This window comes from Syngnathus scovelli, chromosome 5 (assembly GCF_024217435.2).
Source record: "Syngnathus scovelli strain Florida chromosome 5, RoL_Ssco_1.2, whole genome shotgun sequence".
NCBI classification, from domain to species: domain Eukaryota; kingdom Metazoa; phylum Chordata; class Actinopteri; order Syngnathiformes; family Syngnathidae; genus Syngnathus; species Syngnathus scovelli.
The window spans coordinates 12,069,369-12,092,980 of record NC_090851.1 but is presented as its reverse complement, the minus strand read 5'-3'; the positions used below and the strand labels follow the sequence as shown (position 1 = coordinate 12,092,980).

At 40.6% G+C, this 23,612-nt stretch overlaps 1 protein-coding gene across 8 annotated transcripts; it reads left to right on the top strand.

The window, feature by feature from the left end:
• Positions 1–40: 40 nt before the first annotated feature.
• On the top strand, positions 41–18,921 carry LOC125968748 (platelet endothelial cell adhesion molecule). 8 transcript variants are annotated; one of them, XM_049720123.2, is made up of 16 exons: positions 41–333; positions 424–459; positions 4,443–4,739; positions 5,231–5,512; positions 5,595–5,867; positions 6,106–6,378; positions 9,322–9,600; positions 10,422–10,700; positions 11,270–11,371; positions 11,487–11,517; positions 13,855–13,934; positions 15,610–15,663; positions 15,902–15,991; positions 16,441–16,497; positions 17,420–17,442; positions 18,668–18,921. In XM_049720123.2, the coding sequence occupies exons 1-16, from the start codon at positions 288–290 to the stop codon at positions 18,767–18,769; spliced, it is 2,304 nt and encodes a 767-aa protein (XP_049576080.1). In that variant the 5' UTR covers positions 41–287; the 3' UTR covers positions 18,770–18,921. The 8 variants fall into 8 exon arrangements, 6 of the variants coding, with proteins under 6 accessions (XP_049576080.1, XP_068506975.1, XP_068506978.1 ...); XM_068650874.1 differs by lacking the exons at positions 11,487–11,517; positions 13,855–13,934; XR_011086918.1 differs by lacking the exons at positions 13,855–13,934; positions 17,420–17,442; positions 18,668–18,921.
• Positions 18,922–23,612: the final 4,691 nt, after the last annotated feature.

Here is a 23,612-nt window from a genome sequence, read left to right as displayed (position 1 = left end):
TGGTCAAACATTATTATGACTGTCATTCTACAGAAACGCACACAAGTCCAGAGGACATTCCACAGCAGCACAAAGTGAACCAGCGTGGACATCCTGAGGAAACAACACTGGCTTCCTGTCAAATTAAGCCAAGCCGCTGGCTGCTGGGAACGATAACCGCTGCTGGCTGAGGTAGAGCGCCACCTTCGTGCCATCCCACCCACCAAGTACACGCCAGCACCCATTGAGGCCATTTGGGTCCAGGACCGTCGGCCACAGCGGGATCATTGAAGAGCTCCTCAGACACCATGGGCCGCTTTCTGCTCCTGTTAAGCTGCACACTCGTATCTGACTGTAAGCTTGTCTTATCACTTTGGAGTTCTTCTTGGAGAAGAAAATTCATTGACTGATGTCTAATCAGGTGCTTTTTATTCTTGTTCCAAGATCTCCATCCATGGAGAGGGACCAACGCACAGACCAGTAAGTCCTGTACTTTACACTGCGAGACATTTTTTAAACATCAAAAATATATCTCTTTCTATTTTTATGTCAGTGTGATTTTATGGTCATCTGTATATACTGTAGGTCTTGTGGATGTCACTCGTTTAGTAGTCATGTGACACATCTTGGGCAAACAGCTGATAAATGTTTTTAAATTCTTAATTCGCATTACAATCACAACCAAAAGCTGTACATGACATTTAGTTGTGTGGTCATCCATTAAGTCAGTACAGGTTCAAGTTAGTGAGAAAGTTTGTTATCACAGCTCTGGGTTTAGTGTGTGGCGTGATGGAAAAGTTGACCAGTATAGTCTTTGGGAACACGTCAGCCGGCATTGTCACACTTTGTTCACTCACTGATGGAACATTTGACTCGGTCCTCATCAGGCGAGCTTTCATCAGAACCTCGTGGGAATGAGGCTCTCGTATGATATTGATATTGTGATGTGACGGACAGCCTCGTTTGGCTCTGACAGACTGTTAGCAGAGCTGACTTGTTTGGTTTGTACCTGCTGTTTTTGTTGGAACTCCTGTCTTAGGAGAGATTGGGGGGGCGTGAGCTGTTGCTGCTTGTGTCAAAATTCTTCGGATAGACTCAAGTACTGTATGTACAAGTATACCTTGATGAATTAGAATTAGAAAAGCTATTCCAGTCGTTCAAATTCAAAAGTGAAATTTTTGCAAAATTTCTTTAAATATGTTTTATGGTTTCATTATTCAAAGTTCTTGAGAATTTTCTATTTTTTGATTAAATATTGCTCTGTGTGGTGAATCCTTACCCTAAGGGTCATCTGCGTGGTGCCTGCGGACACTGACATCACATGAGTAGCTCACGGACATATTTTATCACAGTGATGGGCAATTATTTTGTAGAAATTTGATCACTGGGAGAGATGTAATAGTTGCATATTGTCACCCTCTTTTTTCAGAAAACACAAGTAACTAAAACTAATTCTGATTAATTGTGATATTTATCAATTTCGTTTTGGGGGGTATTTTTTTCAGAAAACACGAATAACTAAAACTAATTCTTATTAATTGTGATATTTATCCATTTCGTTTCAAGGGAGGTAGAAATTAGATCATAGGTGTCAAACTCAATGCCTTATATGGCCCGCCACACCATTTTATGTGGCCCGCAAAGACAAATTGTGCATTGACTTCATGTGTCAATAGAGAAATGACGAATTGTCTACACCAGGGGTCACCAACCTTTCGGAAACTGAGAGCTACTTCCTGGGTACTGATTAAGGCAAAGGGCTACCAGTTTGACATAGACTTCTGAAATAACAGAATTTGCAGTGTGATTTTAACAAGAATAGCAAAAATACAGTCAAACCTTGGTTTTTGACCACAATCCGTTTCAGAAGGCGGTTCGAGAAGCGAATCGGTCGAATTCCGAATCTATTTTTCCCATTACAAATAATAGAATTTTTTAAAATCCATTTCAAGACAAAAAAAAAAAAACCGCCTTTTTTAAGCATTTTTCATTTGCGCATATTTGTCCGATCGCGCAACTGCAGCGCACCGCCGAACGCGCAAGAGTAGCGCGTCGCCGACCGCACAACTGCACCACGCTGGTCGCATTATTGTGACAGAGCCGCCGCTAGAATTTAGAAAATATTTTTAAAGTCCTGATGTACTTTCCAAAATTTAAGTGGACCTCGTTGCGCAGGGAGCTTAATTTGGTCCGATCGCGCAACCGTAGCGCGCCGGGCGCTCACTGTTGCATTGCTTTAAGAGCGTCTTTGTGTTTTAGGATGGCTTTACTGCTCCCACTTGCTTTCTTTAGAGGCATGATTAGGGGTTAATACAATCCTCAAAGTAATGAAAATACAATAACAACGGAGTCAGTCGGCATCCGGGCCGCGCGGTCGCGTTTTCTCGGGTCCTCCCGGCTCCTTTCGCGAGGTTTGACCTCCGAATTCTGTTGGACAACCGAAGCAAAAAAATCCCAAATTTTTTTGTTCGAATTCCGATTTGTTCATGAACCAGGACGCTCGAAAACCGAGGTTTGACTGTAAAATAAATAGATGCAGCTCACTGACAAGTGCCGCTATTTGAGCTAATTTTGGAACAGTCCTGCGGGCGACTCATGCGGTCATCACGGGCGACCTGGTGCCCGCGGGCACCGTGTTGGTGACCCCTGGTCTACACTTTTAAACTTCATGTGTCAATGCAACAATTACAAATTGTCTTCACTTTTAAAAATTTGAAATATTGCTAGCATTTTTTTTTTAGGTATCTGAACAGTTTTTACTAGTCTCAAAACTAGTTATTCATCAGTTTGTTGTACAGTCTATACTGTATAAGGCGTTGATAGTCATAATGGCCCTTTGATGGAAATTATGATGATGCGGCCCGTGACAAAAATGAGTTTGACACCCCTGATGAGATGTTAAATCAAGGATTTGGCTGATTTTAGCAGAGATGACCAGTATCCTAAGGGGATGTTGAAGGAAAAAAAAAAAAAAAGGCTAAATATGACTGCTATTGTCAAGGCTGATGATATAATATTTATTGTAGGAGTTTCTTGCCATGAATCTCATAACATATAACATTATTCAAATCAATTTGAACAGATTTGTTATTTCAGAAGTCTATCAAACTGATAGGCCTTCACATTAATCAGATGTTTATCAAACTGGTAGGCTTTCACATTAATCCGATTTTTATCAAACAGGTAGGCTTTCGCATTCATCATTACCCAAGAAGTAGGTCTCAGTTTCAAAAAGCATATCAAGGAAATATGAATTAAAAAAAATTTAATTCAAGTGCTGATATAAGTTGTTTCCCCACAATATCCTTATTAATTGAAATGCACCTGTACGCACCATACAGGCCCAGATGTATTTGCTTCAAGTTTCACCGCAACTAGATGCTTTTTGTAGCCATCAGCAAACTTCTGGCATGGGCAAGTGAGTGTGGGATCAAAGCTGTCTTGCAACACCAACACTTACTGTCCAAAGTTCACCTTGAGGTGAATTTGAAGAATCTGGAGGTTCACTTTCTTCATCCCTCCATCTGCTTTGTGCCGTGCACTAGCACCACCGGCAGCAAACCTACCACAATCATATTTGACAGTTCACCTTGATTTCTCCAAACAGACTTCTTGTCATTGCGACCAGAGTCCAAACTCATCTGACTGTTTTGGCTTTGTTTTCCTTGTTCGTGATAGCATCTACAAATTTCCATCGAGCTTGAAGGTGTCGATTTCAGAGCAGAAGCTTCTTTTATGGTCGCTACGCTCTCAGTCCATGGTGATGAAAAGCTCCCCTCACTGTGGCCAGAAACACTGGTGTTCCAGCAGTTTCCATTTCATTGCAGGCTCCCGACTAATTTCCGTCACATTGTTTCACAATAGCTCCACGAGGCTTTCCCATATTGTCTTCGTTTTCCATATTTGTTCCTCGCTAATTTCCTTGGACTTTGCCATTGTTCGGAAAACTAGCCGAGCCAGTGAGTGCTGTCAAAAGAATTCTTTTAATGCTGATGAAAATGCTCACTGATGAAAAGTTACTTGAACTTTTCTTTGACTTTTGAGTGTGATCAGCTGGAACTAACAAGTGAAAGAGACTAAAGACTTAAAGACGTTACCAAAGACTAGTCATTCATTGCTCCTTTTTGGTTTTATTCAAGATTTTCGGTATTTTGACAAATTTATAACCTTTCACATTACAGCTGTGTTTTAAATTGATCTGAATTGCAAAGTTCATTTGTTTGCTTGAAGTTACCAGCATCATTTAGAATGGTGCCAAAGAGTTTGTTTCCTAAATGTCAGATTTGAATAATTTGAAAACAGAAAATATTTTCTATGAATAACTCTCTTTTGGGCAACTTGTCACTTCCTGTCTGAAGGAAGAAAATACAAATTTACTAGCCCTAAATATATTCATTCAAAATCACAATTACGACCTCTTCATAATTCACAACTGCTAACATGTTTTGAACCCCACCCTACAGTGTTCACTATAAGGGACATCAGTATATCGCTTGAGCCCGGGTCCGATGTGATGCGGGGCACCAATGTGACTGTGCGCTGTCAGGCATTGGTCAGCAGCTCTGGCACAGGGCCACTGAGTCGCGAATACACAATCTTCAAGGATGGCGTCACCGTGTACACAAAGACAACCAGCAGCTCTGGTGATCTCCTGTACCGCCTTCCTGATGCTCGCGTGTCCAACGCGGGCAAATACAAGTGTAAGATCAACATCGAAGGCAAGCAGGTGACCAGTGAGGCCAAGAAACTCACAGTCACGGGTAAGTGCATCCAGACACAAATTTATTTTGATCCAGGCAGTTTTTCTCTCCTTTTAATATGTTTCCAAGATTTAACACAAAGCAACAGTCAAACTGCAAAAAATAGTGTGTAAAAATTAGGGTTGGGCATCTTTTGAATTTAGACGATTACAGTTCTTCGATGGGATTCTGATTCTTGATTTCTCTGATTAACAAAACAAAAAAAGAAGGATGGTCATTTTGGGACAAATCATATAAACTTCTCCATTCTTTAACTTGATAATCTTTGTACTTTTTGAGTTTTGATGTAAGTGGGGGCATTTATTTATTCATTTATTTTATTTTATTGTCATTGGTCAGTTATAATTGAGTGCCGAGCAACAAGTGGCTGTTAACATATAATGTGACCATGAACAAGATTCCAAGAAATGTTACTGATCATTGTGGTTGAGAATCATTACATAAATGAAATAATCTTGGTTATATATTATATATGTTTGCTTACTCAACAGGTTTGTCTGCACCCCTGCTTCATTTGAACAACGCTGTTGTCAGTGAGGGGGAGGAAGTAACAGCCAGATGCACAGCGCCAGGAGAAACGGGTTCTATCATTTTCTATTTCTATGATGATGCCAAGGAGATCCTAGAGGATAGGGTCAACTCCAACCAGTCTGAAGTCAAGCTTCGCTTCAACACTGTTGGTATCCACAAGATGTACTGTACCTACACCGTCCTGGTGACACCGTTTTTCTTCAGGTCGGACAAAAGCAACACTGTCACCATTTCGGTCAGAGGTACGGGAAATAATGTAGTGTAATTCATTGACGTTGCTAAACATAAAGAATTTGTTCACACTGGTTGGTCTTGTTTCCACAGAACTTTCCATTACGCCAGTTTTGGAGATTTCCCCTTACAGCAATATCTATGAAGGAGACACAATTGACATCACGTGCACCATCAGAGACCTCATGCCTGCCATGCACGGAAACGTTCACCTCTACCTGAGTCGCGGGACCCAGCTTCTCAGCAGGGGGGACACCAATGTCAACCACAGCATGATAGCCTTGGCTAAGGACTCTGAGGAGTTTGAGTGTAGACTGGAGATGGGAAATGTTGTGAAGGTTGATACAAAAAAGATTTTGGTGACTGGTACGTATCTTGTTCTGCATGGTTGTACATTCTACATTTTAGGATTGACAGTATGATGTCAACGCGCGGTAACCGCAGAGATAGGGTGGTTAGAATAGACCTGGGCAAAGTACGGCCCCAGGGGGCACATCCAGCCCTCCCGCAGTCTCTGACCATCCCTCCCTGTGACCTTGAAGTCAAAATATAATGTAAGGTGCGAACAGATGTTAATGCCTACATTTTGTGACCGCATCCACAGAGCTGTTTTCAGTGCCTACGCTCTCAATGTCACCAAGCGAAGTCTTTCAAAGAGACCACATGACACTGAGCTGCAGAAGTGACAGCTTCGCTTCAGAGAGGCTCCACAGGGACGAGTTGAGTTATAGTTTGGATCCGCCGGAGAGTCTCCTGCTCCCAAAGAGCACTGGCGTGTTTTCTGGCAAAGCTCTGCTCTACGAATTCAACTACACTTGCATTGCTCAAGCCAAGGGCATCAGGAAATATAGCAAACCTTTGACTGTCATTCCTAAAGGTGAGCATGCAAGCTTCTTTTACCATGTTTATTACATAACACTCCACAGAATTAAATACATAATATATGTATATATTGTATACTAGTATATTTAAGTATATGTATATTAACTTAAGTAAATTATCCCACATAACATATTAAAACATACATAAAACGTATACAGTCAAAGTCAAAGTCAAAGTCAGCTTTATTGTCAATTTCTCCACATGCCAAAGACACACAAAGAAACCGAAATTTCGTTCCCCCCTATCCCACGGTGACAAGACATGGCTCACAACAGACAAACAAGTAAACAAGTATAACAAAAGCGTGCTGAATAAATAATGAATAAATAACACAACAATAAATAAATAAATAAGAGGAGCAGAAAAAAAAAAAAGGAGCAAGTGCGCGTACAGCAGACATTCCCGAAAATAGCGCAACAGTGCCGCACGCTACGCAGAAGGGGGTAGCGAGTTCAGGGCTCTAACAGCCTGGAGAAAGAAGCTGTTGGCGAGTCTGGTGGTGCGGGAGTGCAGGCTCCTGTACCTCTTCCCAGAGGGCAGAAGGTCAAACAAAGAGTGAGCCGGGTGACTCACATCTCTGGCAATCGAGGTTGCCTTGCGGGCGAGATGGGAGGTGTAAATGTCCTTCAGGGAGGGGAGCGAAGCACCAATAATCTTACCAGCCGTATTCACTATGCGCTGCAGGGCCTTCAAGTTCTGTTCAGTGCAGTTACCACCCCAGACAGCGATGCAACTGGTGAGGACGCTCTCAATGGTGCCACGGTAGAATGTAGACAGGACTGCCTGAGGAGCACATGCACGCCTGAGCTTCCGCAGGAAGTACAGGCGGCGCTGAGCTTTCTTTGCCAGTGACGAGGTGTTTGTGGACCAGGAGAGGTCCTCACTGATGTGCACCCCCAGGAACTTGGTGCAGCTCACCCTCTCCACCACAGCACCGTCGATGATCAGCGGCAGGTGTGTTGTGTGACCCTTCCGGAAGTCAACTATGATTTCCTTGGCCTTATTGACGTTCAGCAGGAGGTTGTTGTCCCTGCACCACGTGGTCAGAAGGTCAACTTCCGACCTGTACCGAGTCTCATCGCCCTTCGTGATGAGACCCACCAGAGTCGTGTCGTCAGCAAACTTCACTATGCGGTTGTCGCTGTAGGTCGCAGTGCAGTCATGCGTCAGCAGGGTGAAGAGCAATGGACTGAGCACGCAGCCCTGGGGGGCCCCCGTGCTCAGCGTGATGCGTGAACAGTATATTCATTTCAGTTTTGTTATATTTTCAAACTGACGGATATCCCCCCACACACACTCACACACACACACACACACACACACACACACACACAATTTTAAAGGATACTGGTATCCTTTACACCAGGGGTCACCAACCTTTCTTAAACCGAGAGCTACTTCCTGGGTACTGATTAAGGCAAAGGGCTACCAGTTTGACACGCACTTCTGAAATAGCAAATTTGCTAAATTTGGCTTTCACTATGTGTTATTATTGTCATTTCCAGTTCATATGTAAGTGTGATTTTAACAAGAATAGCAAAAATACAGTCAAACCTTGGTTTTTGACCACAATCCGTTCCAGAAGGTGGTTCGAGAAGCGAATCGGTCGAATTCCGAATCTATTTTTCCCATTACAAATAATGGGAATTTTTTTTATCCGTTTCAAGACAAAACACCCCGCCTTTTTTAAGCATTATTTTTCATTTGCGCATATTTGTCCGATCGCGCAACTGCAGCTCACCGCCGAACGTGCAACCGTAGTGCGTCGCCCAACGCGCAACTGCACCACGCTGGTCGCATTATTGTGACAGAGCCGTCGCTGTAATTTAGAAAATATTTTTAAAGTCCTGATGTACTTTCAAAAATGTAAGTGGACCTCAGTGCGCAGGGAGCTTAATTAGGCCCGATCGCCCAACTGCAGCGCACCGCCGAACGCGCAACAGTAGCACGTCGCTGACCGTGCAACTGCACCGCGCTGGTCGCATTATTGCGACAGAGCCGTCGCTAAAATTTAAAAAATATTTTTAAAGTCCTGATGTACTTTCCAAAATGTAAGTGGACCTCAGTGCGCAGGGAGATTAATTTGGTTCGATCGCGCAACCGCAGTGCGCCGGGCGCTCACTGTCGCATTGCTTTAAGAGCGTCTTTGTGTTTAAGGATGACTTTACTGCTCCCACTTGCTTTCTTTGGAGGCATGATTAGGGGTTAATACAATCGTCAAAGTAACGAAAATACAATAACAACAGTCAGTCGGCATCCGGGCCGCGAGGTCGGGTTTTCTCGGGTCCTCCCGGCTCATCTCGCGAGGTTCGACCTCCGAATTTTGTTCGACAACTGAAGCTAAAAAATCTTGAATTTTTTGTTTGAAATCCGATTTGTTCGAGAACCAGGACGTTCGAAAACCGAGGTTTGACTGTAAAATAAATAGATTCATCTCACTGACAAGTGCCGCGATTTGAGCTAATTTTAGAACAATCCTGCGGGCGACTCATGCGGTCCTCACGGGCGACCTGGTGCCCGCGGGCACCGTGTTGGTGACCCCTGCTTTACACCAACTAAACCACAATCCAGAACCATTTCTGGCCTACTATCTATTTTGACCAGCTATTCATGATTTGTGATATGATGCCCTGCACTTGGCTGGCGACCAGTTCAGGGTTCACCAGGCCTCTTAGTCAGCACACCCACAATGTAAAATGTAATACACACATACACACCACCATGAATATATTTGATAGTGTATTGCAGGTGTTACCAATTGTTAATGATCAATCTATGCAATATCTCATCTAAAGATCTATTATCGTCAATTTCCAAGTTTGTTCCTGTGAATGAGTGGATGTGAGGGATTCTATAAGTATTTAGGCCACCATACGGTGTCGATAAAACTCTCAATAAGTGCAGTCAATTTACCATTTGTTGTGGTTGCCCATTTCAGTAACTGTATCAACACCAAGGATCTCAGTGGTTGGCAGAGCGGTGTTGGGACGTCCAATTAAGGTCCTGTGTCAGTCGGACATCGGCAGCCTGCCCATAAACTACACTTTACTGAAAGAATACGAGATTCTGAGCACGGCCAGTGTGAAAATGCCTTTTGAACAGGCTCTGTTCACCGTCACCATCCACCAGCCTGATGAAATCAACAAGTTGATGTGTGAGGCCAAAAACAGTCCGGGGGACCCGCCACTCAGCAAAAGACTGGTGGCTACTGTTGTTGGTAAATATCTGTCTGACACATCAAGTTTGCATATTCTATATTTTATACGGTGAACACTTTCAAATTCACATGCGTAGATTTTGGGGGGGGACCCTGCCACCATTTTTCTTTGACTAGCTGCCTGCTTTTTGTTTTTGCTCAGGCCGAAGCCATGTCGAATTGATTTTATTTTATTATTTTATGTTATAAGAATTTATTTTTTTGCCACCATTTGGTGACAACTTGATGACAAGCACGATATATTCAGTGGAAAATCTTTTATTCAGGCCATAGCTTTGTCTAATACTAACCAAAAGTGTTTTGTCATCATCTTGTGCCATCTATAAGCAATTACAAGCCTCTTTTTGTGGGTATCAATTATGCTACATTTACAGCCCCATTTCAGAACACGATGGACAAAATAAGATGTCTTGAGAGAACGTGGGGTAACGGGATAATCAAACACGATCAGTCTTGACTGGCGAGAATTTTGAATCATGACAAAAAGATGGCACGGTAGTCAGAGTACAGATTAGAAACCTAGTTGGCCATAGTAAAATGAAGTGAAAGCAACTAAACCTGACAGATTGTAAAATTTTGATTTATAGTGGGACGACTTGCATGTGTTCCCCTAAACCCTCCATATATCCTTCTCCACACGGCCTGCGACAAATAGATGGATACACCTTGACAACACTTAAAAGCAGCGGAAAATAATGACCTAAATCCCATAGCGCACTACGTTTCGAGCAAAGAGGGTTGCTCCCCATGAATATTGGCTGTTTGTGGCATGGCGAGGTAACTATTTGCATAACAGCCCTCCTCTGGCTTTTCCTCCACAGTACCTCTGTCTCATCCGACCCTCACGGTCATCCCCGTCTTGCCGGAAATTGCAGAGGGAGATCATCTCTTCCTGATCTGTGGTGTGAAAGGCACCCCGCCCATCACCTTTAAGTGGTATCGAGACGGCAGCAACAACCCGATCTTTACCACCACCTCAGACAAGAACAATACAGACTACCAGATTCAAGCTCTGGCCAAAGGTGACAGTGGCACCTACTACTGTGAGGCCATCAATCACGCCAACAATGTGGTCCGCAGCGCACCAGTCACCATAGAAGGTGAGGACTTGGATGTTTATTCACATGCTGGATAAGAATAAAATAGCTTAATCAATGCTATTTTATGCTGGTGGTGATGTTTGTTTTAGTCAATTAACGTGACATTAACATTAATATGTGGCAGGTAAAACGCTCAATAAAATAGTGGAGAGGTATTGTTATTGACTGAGATTTTCATTTGAAATGTATTTTGAGTCAGCAGCCTCTTACTGTAAATCACCACTAACTGTCTACCAATTTTAACCATTTAGTATTTGCTTTTGCGTCATGGTAATTGCTAACCAATCTTTGAGCGATCACATTTTAAATTTAAATTGCTCGACCTCAATGGCATCAAAATTTTTCCAAATTTTGAATGATTGGACCCGCAAACATGACAGACTTGAGAAGGTTTACAGAGTTTATTTGACAAAATGTGCACCTAAATAAGAAACAAAACACTCATCAGAAAGCAACGTGACAAATCAGTGCCTTGCTAAAAGGGATCGAGACAATACTCAAGAAGCTTTCTTTTCATTGATGACACAAACTTCATTCGTCATTTGACTGTACTGTCTCTCTCTCGGCAGTGCGCTTAGCCCTCTGGAAGAAAGCGGTTATTGTGGGCTTCTGTCTGCTGATGGTGTCTGTGCTGGTGGTGGTGATTGTGCTGTGCTTCAGGTCCAAGAGAGGTAGAAACACCTACAATCCTGCAGCAACTCACACCTCCTTAGTTTGACTACGTGTGAGGCAACCTTCTCCCACCCACTTCCTCCTGCTCTTCTCACATCTCCTCTCTTATTATAGGTAAAAGGGAAGCAGCTGCTGAATTGTCAGTGTGAGTTGGCTCCACTACTTGCTTCCTCTCAATATGACAGATGGTTTATAGCTGCGTTAGTCACGGTGTATGGGTATTGTTAGGTTGGCTGAGACTGAGGCTAAGAGGTGAGCTGGCGAGCCAAAAGCTTACATCTTGGGTGACCCAAACAATTTAGACAGCTCTGAACATAGGCGTGATAACATACAAAATGTAGAAGATCCAACTTAAAGATGTGCTGTTGTGACAATCACTTAGGTATCTACAGATGAACAATTTCTAAACGTTTTCCACTCTTAATATGGAATATGGACACCATTAAACCAATGTTTTGTTGACGCTCCGTTTGGTTTGATTTCAGCACTCACTCTTTTTTGGTAAGAGCCGATCAGGTTGATATTCCTGATTCATATTTGTTAAAGAGCTCCAAATACAGGCACACTTCTGGTTTCCTCTCTTAAGATCATCCCACAGGTTTTCAATTGGATTTAAGTTTAAGTTAAGTCACGGACCCCAGCTTAGTTAACATAAACAAGTGGCAACACAGAAGCTACAAAGGTATGTTGTTATTGGGGATTTTACATTGTTGTTGTATAGCAGAGCATCGCAGTGGACTGTGTTTAGCACACCGTACCGAGGTGTTGGGTTTCAAATCTCATCTCCAGCCTATCTATGTGGAGTTTGCCTGTTCTACCCGTGCATTCAAGTACTTTGTCCCAAATTCCAAAATAATGCTTGATAGGTCCAAGACTCTAAATTGTGTAAATGTAATAAAAAAAATTATATGTGCCAAGTAAGTAATATGGATGGATGGACGGACGGACAGGTGATTTTAGAACATCTATCCATCTATTATCTGAAACAATTAACCTCATGGGGGTCACAGGTATGCTCGTGTTTAATCAGTAAACTATAAGACAATATATAAACCAAGACTACATCTAAAATAACAAAACACTGTCACAAAAGGTGAACCACACAAATTCAATCAAAGAGTCCGAGGCTCTTTTTATCAGAAACTTAAAAAAGTCCAAACAGCAAAGGTCAGGTAAGAGTCAACCCATGACCGTCAGATGCCCTAAACTCAGGTAGATATATAAAGCGTCACAAAATCAAAAGTTATAAACAGAAACAACAAAGCCTACTCACATTAAGTCACAGTTAGAGCTGCAGTTCTCAAAGCCCTTTTAAGCTCAATTTATTACAATGGAAGTAAGCTTGACTTCCTTTTCGTTTTTATGTCAAACATATGTGATGGAAACATGGCCAGAAACATCACCCTTGGTTTCATCACTTCATAAAACATTACCTCACTTGCTTTTGGGAGGTTGCCCGGACGTTTTGGCAATATGATGCTTAGCTTCTGTATTGCCACTCTATCCCACAATCCACACATCCAAAGGAAATTGTTGTAGGACGCCGCCAGTACTTTGCTCAAATTCCAGCAGCTCCTTAAATGTTGCTCTAAAACCTTTGTCAGCCTCCTTGACCAGTTTTCTTCTCGTCTTTTCAGAGATTTTGGAGTGACATGCATGTCATGACACTGCCGTATGTACCATATATTCTGTGTAATGTCGTGGTTATTCTTTCGAAATAGTCTCACAACTGTTACATTTTGTTGAGATGTGCAGTTTTTTTTTTTATGAGTACAAAACACAGACTGAATATTAGATCTCGATAATGCCTCTACTTCCTCTCGTTGTACGAACAGACGAGTCAGGCCAAACTGTCTCAGTCACAGAGGGAGTTGTCTCGTAATGGTGACGTTTTCTAGAACCAGAGTTTCCACGATTGCAATCAGCAAAATCAAACATTTCTCTGGCGTACTATAATTAGTATTTATCATTGAAATATCTACATTGGATTAGTATTTTTATCTTACAGGAATTAAAATTATTAAGAGTCGAGTTGAGCATTAAAGATTGCTCCAAGAACCGTTTGAAATAGCTAAATCGTTTATGACTTTCTTAATGAAAATAATGTATTTATCTCCATTAAAAAAAATATTACTCAGAACTGTCTACTTGTGATTGGATCACCCAAGATGTCGTCACTGGATCAGAACCGGCATCAGAAAATTGTCGGATAACGCCCTGCTAGATGTCCTGTTTGGTTGAGTCCATTGAGAGATTGCTATAACTTTCATTATGACCACTTGAGTCACAACTACAATGGTTTTAGCTAGCAATTCAGTATTCGTTCATTTAATCCTGAAAAATTTCCAACCTATGAATTGAAGTAAATTAGTAAGATTTTTTGGGGGATAAATTTAAAACACAAAATCTCTAGTCATCTGATATTTTGTAGACTTCATGTGTTGGATTTTGTCCAGTTGACTTTATTCTCACCATTTCTCAGAAAGCCTTCGAGCCCTAAATCAGATGACTCTTTAACAGTGATTCTAACCCACGACACAGAGGTTAATAATGCAGCCCCAGGTAGATTATTTTTTTTATTTACTTTTTTTCTTGTGATCCACCGGCTGTCTTCATCAGTCATTCCTCCAACCACTAGTCCTTTCATAGCATGTTGTGTGTGGGAGCCATTGCGATCCATCCTCACTTCATCATCCATGATCTAATATGCATGCAGGGGTCACGTTGTTGTAACTTGACGAGCATTGTTGAATATAAACATCTGTTTTGTCCATGATATCTTGGTAGTGTCACGTGAGAGTGTTTAGTCTCAGACATTTTGCATGTACATTGTTGCTCTGTGAATTCCTGAGGCAACCAAAACAGGAATGGTTTGTTGTATGGAGGGGGGAGTGTCTGGACTAGCAGGAAGATGCTGCTTAGAGTTTGATTACTGGTGAATTACATTGTCAAGTGTTGCAAACTGTTTAGAGCGCCCGTTATCATCTTGTTCCAGACGGAGCGCCACACTATGATGGCATGGAGGGGAGGGTGACCAATGGGACACGAGCTATGCGCGCTGTCGCTTCCCACTGACATCAGCAACAGGAGCAGCTTCAGTATTCCAGCCAGTGTAGAGATACCCTGCTTTGCAAGGGACGGGGAGCCACTTAAAAAAACGTTTGAAGATTCGCCCCAAAAAAGGAAGTTTTTTTGTCCCCCATGTTTTTTCACGTAGAAGGATGTGTTACAAGAGAAATGACTCGCCTCCTGCTGCTCCCTCTCCCCTCCCCCTGTAATCGAGATGGCCTTTGATTTTTCTCTATTTTTTTATTTTTATTTAACATCACTGTCTTTGTCCTGTGTTTCTTTGTATGCCATGTGTCGGCGGGTGCATGTTTTTGCAATGTTAAGACTTTAGCTTTTGTATGTTTGAACATCGTTGATGACTGTTTGTTTTTCAGATCCCTTTATCATTATCAAAGGACATTTGTGTGTGTATATTTTGGTTGATTCCTTGACTTTGCTCAAGTCCTTTTAGAATAAATGAATTGGTTCTATTTAGATGCGTGTCATCCCCATTCATTTTGCTGGAGGTGTTGCATGTATGACACTAAATCAATTTGGAAAAACACTTCTAAGGGGGCTTATTTTTTTCACTATGAATTATGTCCGACAAAAAGTCATACGCACAAGACCGTGGCAAAACTCCCAACAGTCTTCATGTTAACTTTATTTATTCCCCCCAAAAGGAATGCATGCAGAGACTTCCTTTACAGAGTGAAACAATGGACTCTGCGCTAAACTTCCTATGTTGACACAAAACAGCTTTTGTTAGTTTGAATGTGCGTAGCATGCAGGGGAAATTAATCTCATAAACCTTTTTAAGCGACTTGAGATAACATTACCAGCTGGGGATAAGCAATGCTGTTTTGGATTCATAATTTAATGCATACTAGTGAGCTGGCGAAGTTAACACATTTAGATGTTCCTAAATTCTCTAAAAAACAAAGCTAAAAAGCTCAATACTAAATATAAGACTAATGCTATTCGTATATTGCAACATTTCTTCTCTTTTAGCAACTGAAAATGAATCAGGAAAAGAATTATAATGTTTCTTCACAAACTGCTGTGATATTCAAAGCTCTGTAATTTGGGCTTTTGATTGTTGCTGTATGTCCTTCTAGGTTCTCCCCGCAGCAGATACTCAGTCCAACTACACTTATTTTTTCATTGTGCATGTGTTTCTTCCATACAGGGAAAGTGGAGAGAGTAGATATCAGCGTATGGAGTGAGCGGCCGCCTGCAACAGGTGAGCATGTCCGCTTACTATTGTCATTGTAAGGCCTGATTACAATGAAGCTGCAGACATTTAGTTTCGAAAAGGTTGAGATGCTAAATTGGCTTCCTTTTTTTCAAAGAACAAATACAGAATTTAGGTTTTAAATGTAGGTACAGGTATTTGCTTCTGACCATGTTTAGGCTAGCAAAGCAGCTTTGCCAACTGTGATTACTCACCATGATTTTTTTTTATTCATGTTGCAATGCAGCAAATGATGAGGAAAGCAGCATGGTGTCAAATGAGCCTGATGTGGAGTACACTGAGGTGGTGCATCCTCAGCCAGCTGACCCCTGCAGAGGTAAGGAGTCCACCACACTCTTCTCTGTCCCACACTACCCATCATGCGTCTAAATCTTCCCTTGTGCATTCTGGACATTCATTTCTCCTCCCTTTCATATCTCCCTATTGGGAAAAAAACCCATCGCCTTAGTTGATAAGGGAGTAACACTTCCTAGGTGGGGCCTAATTACCCCTAATCAAGACATCTCCAGGTAGTTAGAACTGTTGGGATAACTGGTGGGATTTCCAAGACTGTTCTAGATACTATAAACAGGAAGGGTTGAGCTAATTGCTGAATGGGGCTCTGATACGGAACCACTCTTCATGAATGTCCTGTGAGCTCAACACTGTAGAATGTCACCACTGTCTATTTTTGGGTTTGTTAATTATACATCAGACACTGCTTATCTCGACCCTGTTGCTTTTTGTTGACAAATGAGGCTAATGTGTTGATTTTTACATCAACAGCACCACTAAAGAAAGGCACAGAAACAGTTTACAGCGAGCTCCAGAACTCTCCACATGGTGAGTTTGATGTCTTTAAAGTTACCCCATGGAATAAAATGTTCAGTTTGATATTGAAGTTTACTCATTTTAATAACAGTCTCTAAATTTCTGCTTGTTAATTGGTTATGGCAATGGCCAGAATATCAGCCAGTTAAACATCTCTTTAGAAACAGTTAAAAGATCTAAAATGTTGTGCCTTTTATTGAGTGAAATTCTATACTACATTCCAGCCAAAATTCTGGCTCCTACAGATTGGCTGTTGGTCATTTGGCACAGAGCTGCACACAATCAAACATTACTACTGATCTTATCTCACCATGTGTGTAAAGCCCACCAGTTCTGGAAATCATTGTCTTACCTTCCAGTCTCTCTACCAACATTGGGCAAGAGCTGTCAAAAGATGTCAAAAAAAAAAAAAGGCTGGACTGTTTTACGAAATCATCAGCAAAAGGCTCGGTGAGAATGTAGCAACTATTGGCGCCATTATTTGAAAGTGGAAGAGAGAAAATGGGCATGGGTCTGGAGCTCCAGGCAAGATTTGTGTTGTCAGGATTGTGGAATTAATGAGTTGTATTACTGATGGGTTAGGTCCAACCTAAGTGACCGAACTCACCGTTTCCCGTTACTGCTCGAAGAAGTTTCCTGCTATTGATACAGCAGCCAGATGTAGCATGCTGTCAAGCATCCCTCTGTGCACTACGACTTCCTTTTCAACAGTGACTAAAGAATTTTTGCATTCTTATAAGACTGTGGTTTGAAATGATAATGGTAAAACCAAATGGCGTTCTCTTTGCCTGTGGCGGTGAAACAAACATGAGTCAGCTAAGTCAGCCGTGTCCACGCATCTGTCAAATGAGTCATGATGAGTAGCCTCCCTCTGATGTCAGAGGATGAACAATACACACCCAATAAACCTGACCTATGACCTTTTTTTCTGTAGGTGCCGATGACCATCATGGCTATGTAAGTTTCCTGCACTCACAACCATGCAACCAGACTAAATATTGATCTCGTAATTATGAACATTGAGTGTTTTAACCACCACCCTCAGAAGTTATACAAACATTGATATAATTTTTAGGACAGTCTACTAGCGACAGTTTGTTATTGGGCATGTCTGCTGAAAGCACACACACACACACACACACGCACACACACACACACACACACACACACACACACACAAATAAGGAAAACTGAACTGATGAAAATTTAAACAATTGAGTATCGCTTAGTTCTCAGTCTTTCCATTTATCAAACATGAATTGTGTTTTAAGCCTCAAATATCTTAATTCACTTAACAGGGTCTTCAAACTCTAGTTGAAGAAAAGAAAACATTGAGTGGTAGTATATTTTCAATTAGGGTAGTTTTCCAATCCTGTTACATAACAATCATCAGGTAATTAATCAAGTGGAATTTTAGATAGTTATTGGAATGATTTTGTGAAATAGAGTAAAATACAATGGCAAGCCACAGAATGAAAAAGTATGATGTCCACGCCAACAGCTGTAGAAAATATTCAGCCTTTCAAAATGTAATAATGCTCAGTTACGGCAGAGAGTGATTTCAGATTGTGTTCATTATTAATTATTGATCAAAACTGAATATTTTCTTTGTAAATCAAATATTTGATACAACTCTTGTCTTGAACATGTTCTGCAAGTGGTCATAACCTCCTTGGCCAGTGAATTTTATTAGGTGCACTATGATATACAGTAAGAGTGATACATTCTCCCCCATTCCTGTTTTCAATATAAAATATTTAGTTAAGGTGTAGTTTTATGCAGATAATTTTATTTGAGGTATTGTCTTCATACCACTACTCCTCCTACATACCACTCCATGGCGTGCTTCAGTTCCTCCCTGTTTCAGTGACCCTCAGCAGGCTGATGATCCACAGCAAGAGGGAAACCGCCGTCAAATTTTCCAAACAAGAACAAAGCCGCTTGGGCTGGGGTTTCCTTCCTTATCGGCCTCCAAGATCAGCGCTGCGCCTCAGTCAAATTACCTTGAGGCCAGACTCAGCTTTATCATTTCTGTTCTTGAACAACTTGATGGCATTCCAGTGATTTGTTGTAACAGTCATTACTCCTAACATAAAAAATTTATGCTGTGTTTTTGGGGGCAAATATGACCAGGTGATCATCCTTGAATCAACTTTAATGCCGAATGATGCACTGTGTGTAGGGTTCTGTGGAATACGCTGATCTGAATGGTGAACAACATGAGATGAATCACTATCCAGTTGAGCACAGCAACTGCCAGGATCTGCCAGTTCCAGTGGATTAGTCAGGCTAATATTCACACACGGTTTTCTTTCCATGACACTCACATGTCATAAATGCACTGGGTGCCCTCTTGTAGCCCCTCTGACATTTCTATCAGCAACATAAATGACTGCTGTAAATATTTGCTCATTAATAAACGCATGTGTCATTTTTGCTGTGTTGTGCCATTGTTTATGGTCAAGATGTAGCTTGCGTATTTGAGGGCCATTCCCTTACTATGTGAAATGAACCACAAATTATATATTGAATATATATCCATCCGTTTACTATATTGCTCATTGGGGTCACAAGTGAGCTGGAGCCGATCCCAGCTGACTTTGGGCAAGAGACTGGGTACGCTCATGGATGGGCAACTTAAATAATGGAGGGGGCCACAATTTTTCATCATTTCTACCAGAGGACCACAAAGCATCACACACTTTCTGACCAGGTGCATGACAAAAATGCTATTTTAAACATGGACAAAATATGTGCATACATGCTTTTAATATAAACATTTTTGATATAACATTTTTCACTGCGTGTATTAAAGATCCACTGCCTGAATGACAAAATAACTTCACTGTGTAATTTATTTTCTCGGGCAAACAAATACTTTTCATGAAAAAAATACCATTCAAGGACAGCAACTGCTGAACAAGAAATCAAAGATGAAATGCAAGAATTAATTTTGTACATTTTTTCACAAAAATGAACTCACTCAAAATGATAACATTATCAAGGTTTCTAATGACTATGTATGTCCTGCATATCATTTCAAATTCTTAATTATTGGGCCTATTCATGCATAAAGACTCACTGTAAGCGCAACTAAGACATGTCTGCCACCTAGTGGTAATTATGAAGATGTTACAATTTAAAACTACAATCCGACCATGCATGTTTAGTTCGGAACCCGCGGATTGGTGAATTCGCTGTTTTTCTGTTTTGTTTTCTCTTTTATATTTTTCCATATATTAGAAATTTTCCTGTTTCTAAGGGATCCCCCTTATTAAATGTTATGTATTACTCCAACCATTGTAAGAGAAGCAAATAAATTGCCTTGATATTATTTTTTCTTTTTCCAATATAAAAATGTGTGGGGGGCTAAAAGAACTACTTGGTACGTTCGGTGCCTCGTTCATGAATCTATTGTACTCTTTATTCCAGTTTTCAAACTAAAGCTTTTTGAATGTATTATATTTACTGTTATATTGATTTACTGTATCCGTAAAAAGCATATTATCCTACGACTTTCCTTATTGTGTGCGGCCTGCAGCGTCATCTAGCGGTAAAAGAACACTACATACAGTGATTTACAGAATCAGGCTAATATATTGTACTTTATCTGGTAAAGCACTATTGTTCTTAATTTGTCCTTTGGAGTCCTTTAATACCTCTTATACAATACAATAGCGCTTTCACAACAGCTGTCAGCTGTTCGCAACATAGCACTTTATACAACATGTAACATCAAATAATACAACAAAGCACATCACAAAACATTGGCAATAATACAAACATAACAACTATTCTTCATATGCCTTATTGTTTAAAGCGGTTATAGATGAAAGAGGAAAGATTCAATTTTATTCATGTTTTCAACCTCCGGTTTGAATTTTGACATCATTTTGACTTGGAAATCAAATTTAAAAAAATGTGCTGTTGAAAAAGTGATCAAATGTTTAGGCAACTTATGCAAATTAATCTACCTTACAACTTCCTCAGCTCATTTTGTAGTTGGCTCAATTTCTAATTAATTTCCATGAGTGTCTGATAAATTTAATTACCTGTTCTTACCCTGCCTGCTCAAATTGTGTACAACAGTTCCCACAAACGTGTACTCTGGTGAATAGTAAAGTCCCATTTTTTGGCAGCAAGTGAACATGGGCATGTGTTCACAGACTGTCCTGCTTGCCTAACAATAAAATGATGCACGTGTGCAGTATGTTATCTTAGTGCAGTGTACTTGAAAAAGTACAAGCTTTAATGAGACACTTGAGCTAATATGCATCTGTTGTGATTTTGGTGTGGCTATGCCACAGGTTTTTCAATTTTTCCACGTAAGCCTCCAATTTGCTCAGTACCCAAAATTGGGAAATACTGCCCTAGGGCAAGGCATTGAAAACAATTTTTTAATAGTATTAAAAATATATAGATATATATATTGTTTTTTTTCTAAAATACTATAAATACATATGTATACGTCACATCTTTAAAGACCAACTCTTTTTCCAACATGCAACCAGCAATTTGATGAACCAGTATATAGACTGTAAGCTTGCGTCATGTTCATACTTAATGCAAATGAATGTTCCATTGAATCCATATCCCATGAATGTCTTCATTACTTCAAGGCTAACATGAGCCAGTACTGCTAGCGTTGGCATGGCAACTGCAGCGGGCACTCAACGTGGTCTGCCTCGCTCAAAACACTCTTCCAACGTACTTGTTAAAATCCCATTAAACTTTAATGATGTAACGTCATTGGGATGGTCAAAACAACAATTCAGATGCTCTGTGTGTGTGTGTGTGTGTGTGTGTGTGTGTGTGTGTGTGTGTGTGTGTGTGTGTGTGTGTGTGTGTGTGTGTGTGCGTGCGTGCGTGTGTGTGTGTGTGTGTGTGTGTGTGTGTGTGTGTGTGTATGTGTGTGTGTGTGTGTGTGTGTGTGTGTGTGTGTGTGTGTGTGTGTGTGTGCGTGTGTGTGTGTGTGTGCTTTCTGAAATCCATGTCCCTTTCCCTCAAATAATTGTACTTTCTGAGCTAAGTAGCTGCTGTCAATTCACTAGGCAAAGCAACGCCATTTAATTTACATAGTGCAAGGTAACTCATTGTTCGTTATTGATACTATGAAAAATACAACATTTAAAAGCATTAAAAAGAAAAAAAGAACTTAAGATGAGAAATAAGCAATTAACTGCACTCTATGATTCAAGGAAATTCTGGTCCGCCATCCAGCATCTTAGGAGGGGGTGCGGTGCAACATGCCTTCCTTTGAGGAAGCAGAATCTGGGGACTATGAGGTGGGCTTTTCTACCTCTGGCATTGAAGTCAATGAGGTGGTTATAAAGTTCCTAGAGTTCCTAAAGCAGTGGTTCTTAACCTTGTTGGAGGTACCGAACCCCACCAGTTTCATATGTGCATTCACTGAACCCCTCTTTAGTGAAAAATAAAATTATTTGGGGGAAATTCAAGACATCGATATTTTTTACTGGTGCACAAAATAAGCCGTGCATGAACATCACCTTGTTCAAAGAACAAAACCAACACAATGCATGAACTCACAACAAATTGCATACTGGGAAATCAGAATTTACACAATAAATCAGGTTTGTTCGGACCTCCTCAGTGGAGGCTCTGCCGAACCCCTGAGACCGACTCACCGAACCCCTAGGGTTCGATCGATCCCCGGTTAAGAACCACTGTCCTAAAGGCTATAAATGTTGTACAGCTGTCCTGGTTGACACGCCTCTACAACATTGCATGTGCATCGGGGATGGTCCTTCTTGATTGGCACATGAGGGTAGTCAAATCTCTGATTCGAGAGGAGCAGTCAGGTTTTTTTTTTTTTTTACTGGTCAAACAACTGCTATACCCTCACCTATGGTCACGAGCTGTGTTTTATGCAGTCCTCAAAAAATACTCTCCAAAAAGGAGATATGCATTGGAAATACAGCTTAGGTGACAGCCTTGACATTAAACACTGTAAGCAACGTACTTATATTGCTCATAGTTCAGTACAGTTCTCTTTACAGTGACTATTGCGTGACATTGAATATTGCACATGTCACGGTTAGTGATAATCAAGTACTCTTGTGATTAGCAAGAACATTTCTAATGAATGGGGAATCCAGTTGGACCAGTTCCTGCTTATTTGGTCCCCACCCTGTCAAATCAACAATCTTCTTCATTTAATGCTGTGTTTGTTTAGCCGACATGTTAAACATAGTGTTATTTTTGCACTATTGAGTTTTCTCTGCACAGATGTTGATTTCCCTGAGTTTCCTCATGTGATAACAGTTTCAACAACTTCACAATGATTTAGGATGTTGGCACTGACTGAAGCAGATGAGCTATTTCTCAGCTTACGTGTACATTTATTCAAAACTTCACTGTGAAGTTTTGAATATTCACTGTGCTCAGCATTTAGCAACTTTTAAATACTACTATTCGACAGGGCAAGCTCTGATGATGCAACATGTGGATAAACACAACAGCCAACAATTGTTGAATAGTATTAGACACAAACTGCATAAATTACATAAATGGTGTGTATATAAATTTTTTAATGTGTTTTTAAAATATACTTATCTTTAACTCAGCTTTTATTCAGTCACTGAAAAAACAAGCATACACTTAAAGGATCAGTTGAATCTGATTGCATTACTTGTTTACATGACTATAGTTCCTTTAAAACAAAATGTATCATTCCAAAACTAAAGGACATTTTCTGTCCCACAATGACTGTTCAAATAATTAATGCACATAATATAGAACGGATTGACTTGTAGAATATTGTTGTAGTCATCCTAAAACAAAATGTAAATATGGGGGTAGTAAAACAAAATATTCTTAAATATTGTTGGCAAAATAGCACAACTGCTTAAGACATTTTTGACTTAGACAATTGTGCTTCAGTGTTTAATTGTGCTTTGACAAAAAATATGCTTAGGTACAAAAAAGCTTGTTCTTTATGTCTAGATGGCAGACATCTCTTAATTACGCTTACAATGGTTCTTATGATTTGCATGACAAACAGTGCCTCAATGAAATCAAAATTTTATTTTTGTGAAAGCATTTATAAAATGTTGTTGTCGCACACGTTTCTTGTTCATCAGTTCCTATATTGATCAAGAATATATTAT

Excerpts from the sequence above, each read along its gene's own strand:
- LOC125968748 (XM_049720123.2), top strand. The coding sequence starts at position 288 with ATGGGCCGCTTTCTGCTCCTGTTAAGCTGCACACTCGTATCTGACT. Across the intron at positions 11,518-13,854 it reads GCAGCTGCTGAATTGTCAGT|AAAGCCTTCGAGCCCTAAAT; the intron begins GTGAGTTGGCTC and ends ACCATTTCTCAG. Across the intron at positions 17,443-18,667 it reads CCGATGACCATCATGGCTAT|GGTTCTGTGGAATACGCTGA; the intron begins GTAAGTTTCCTG and ends CACTGTGTGTAG.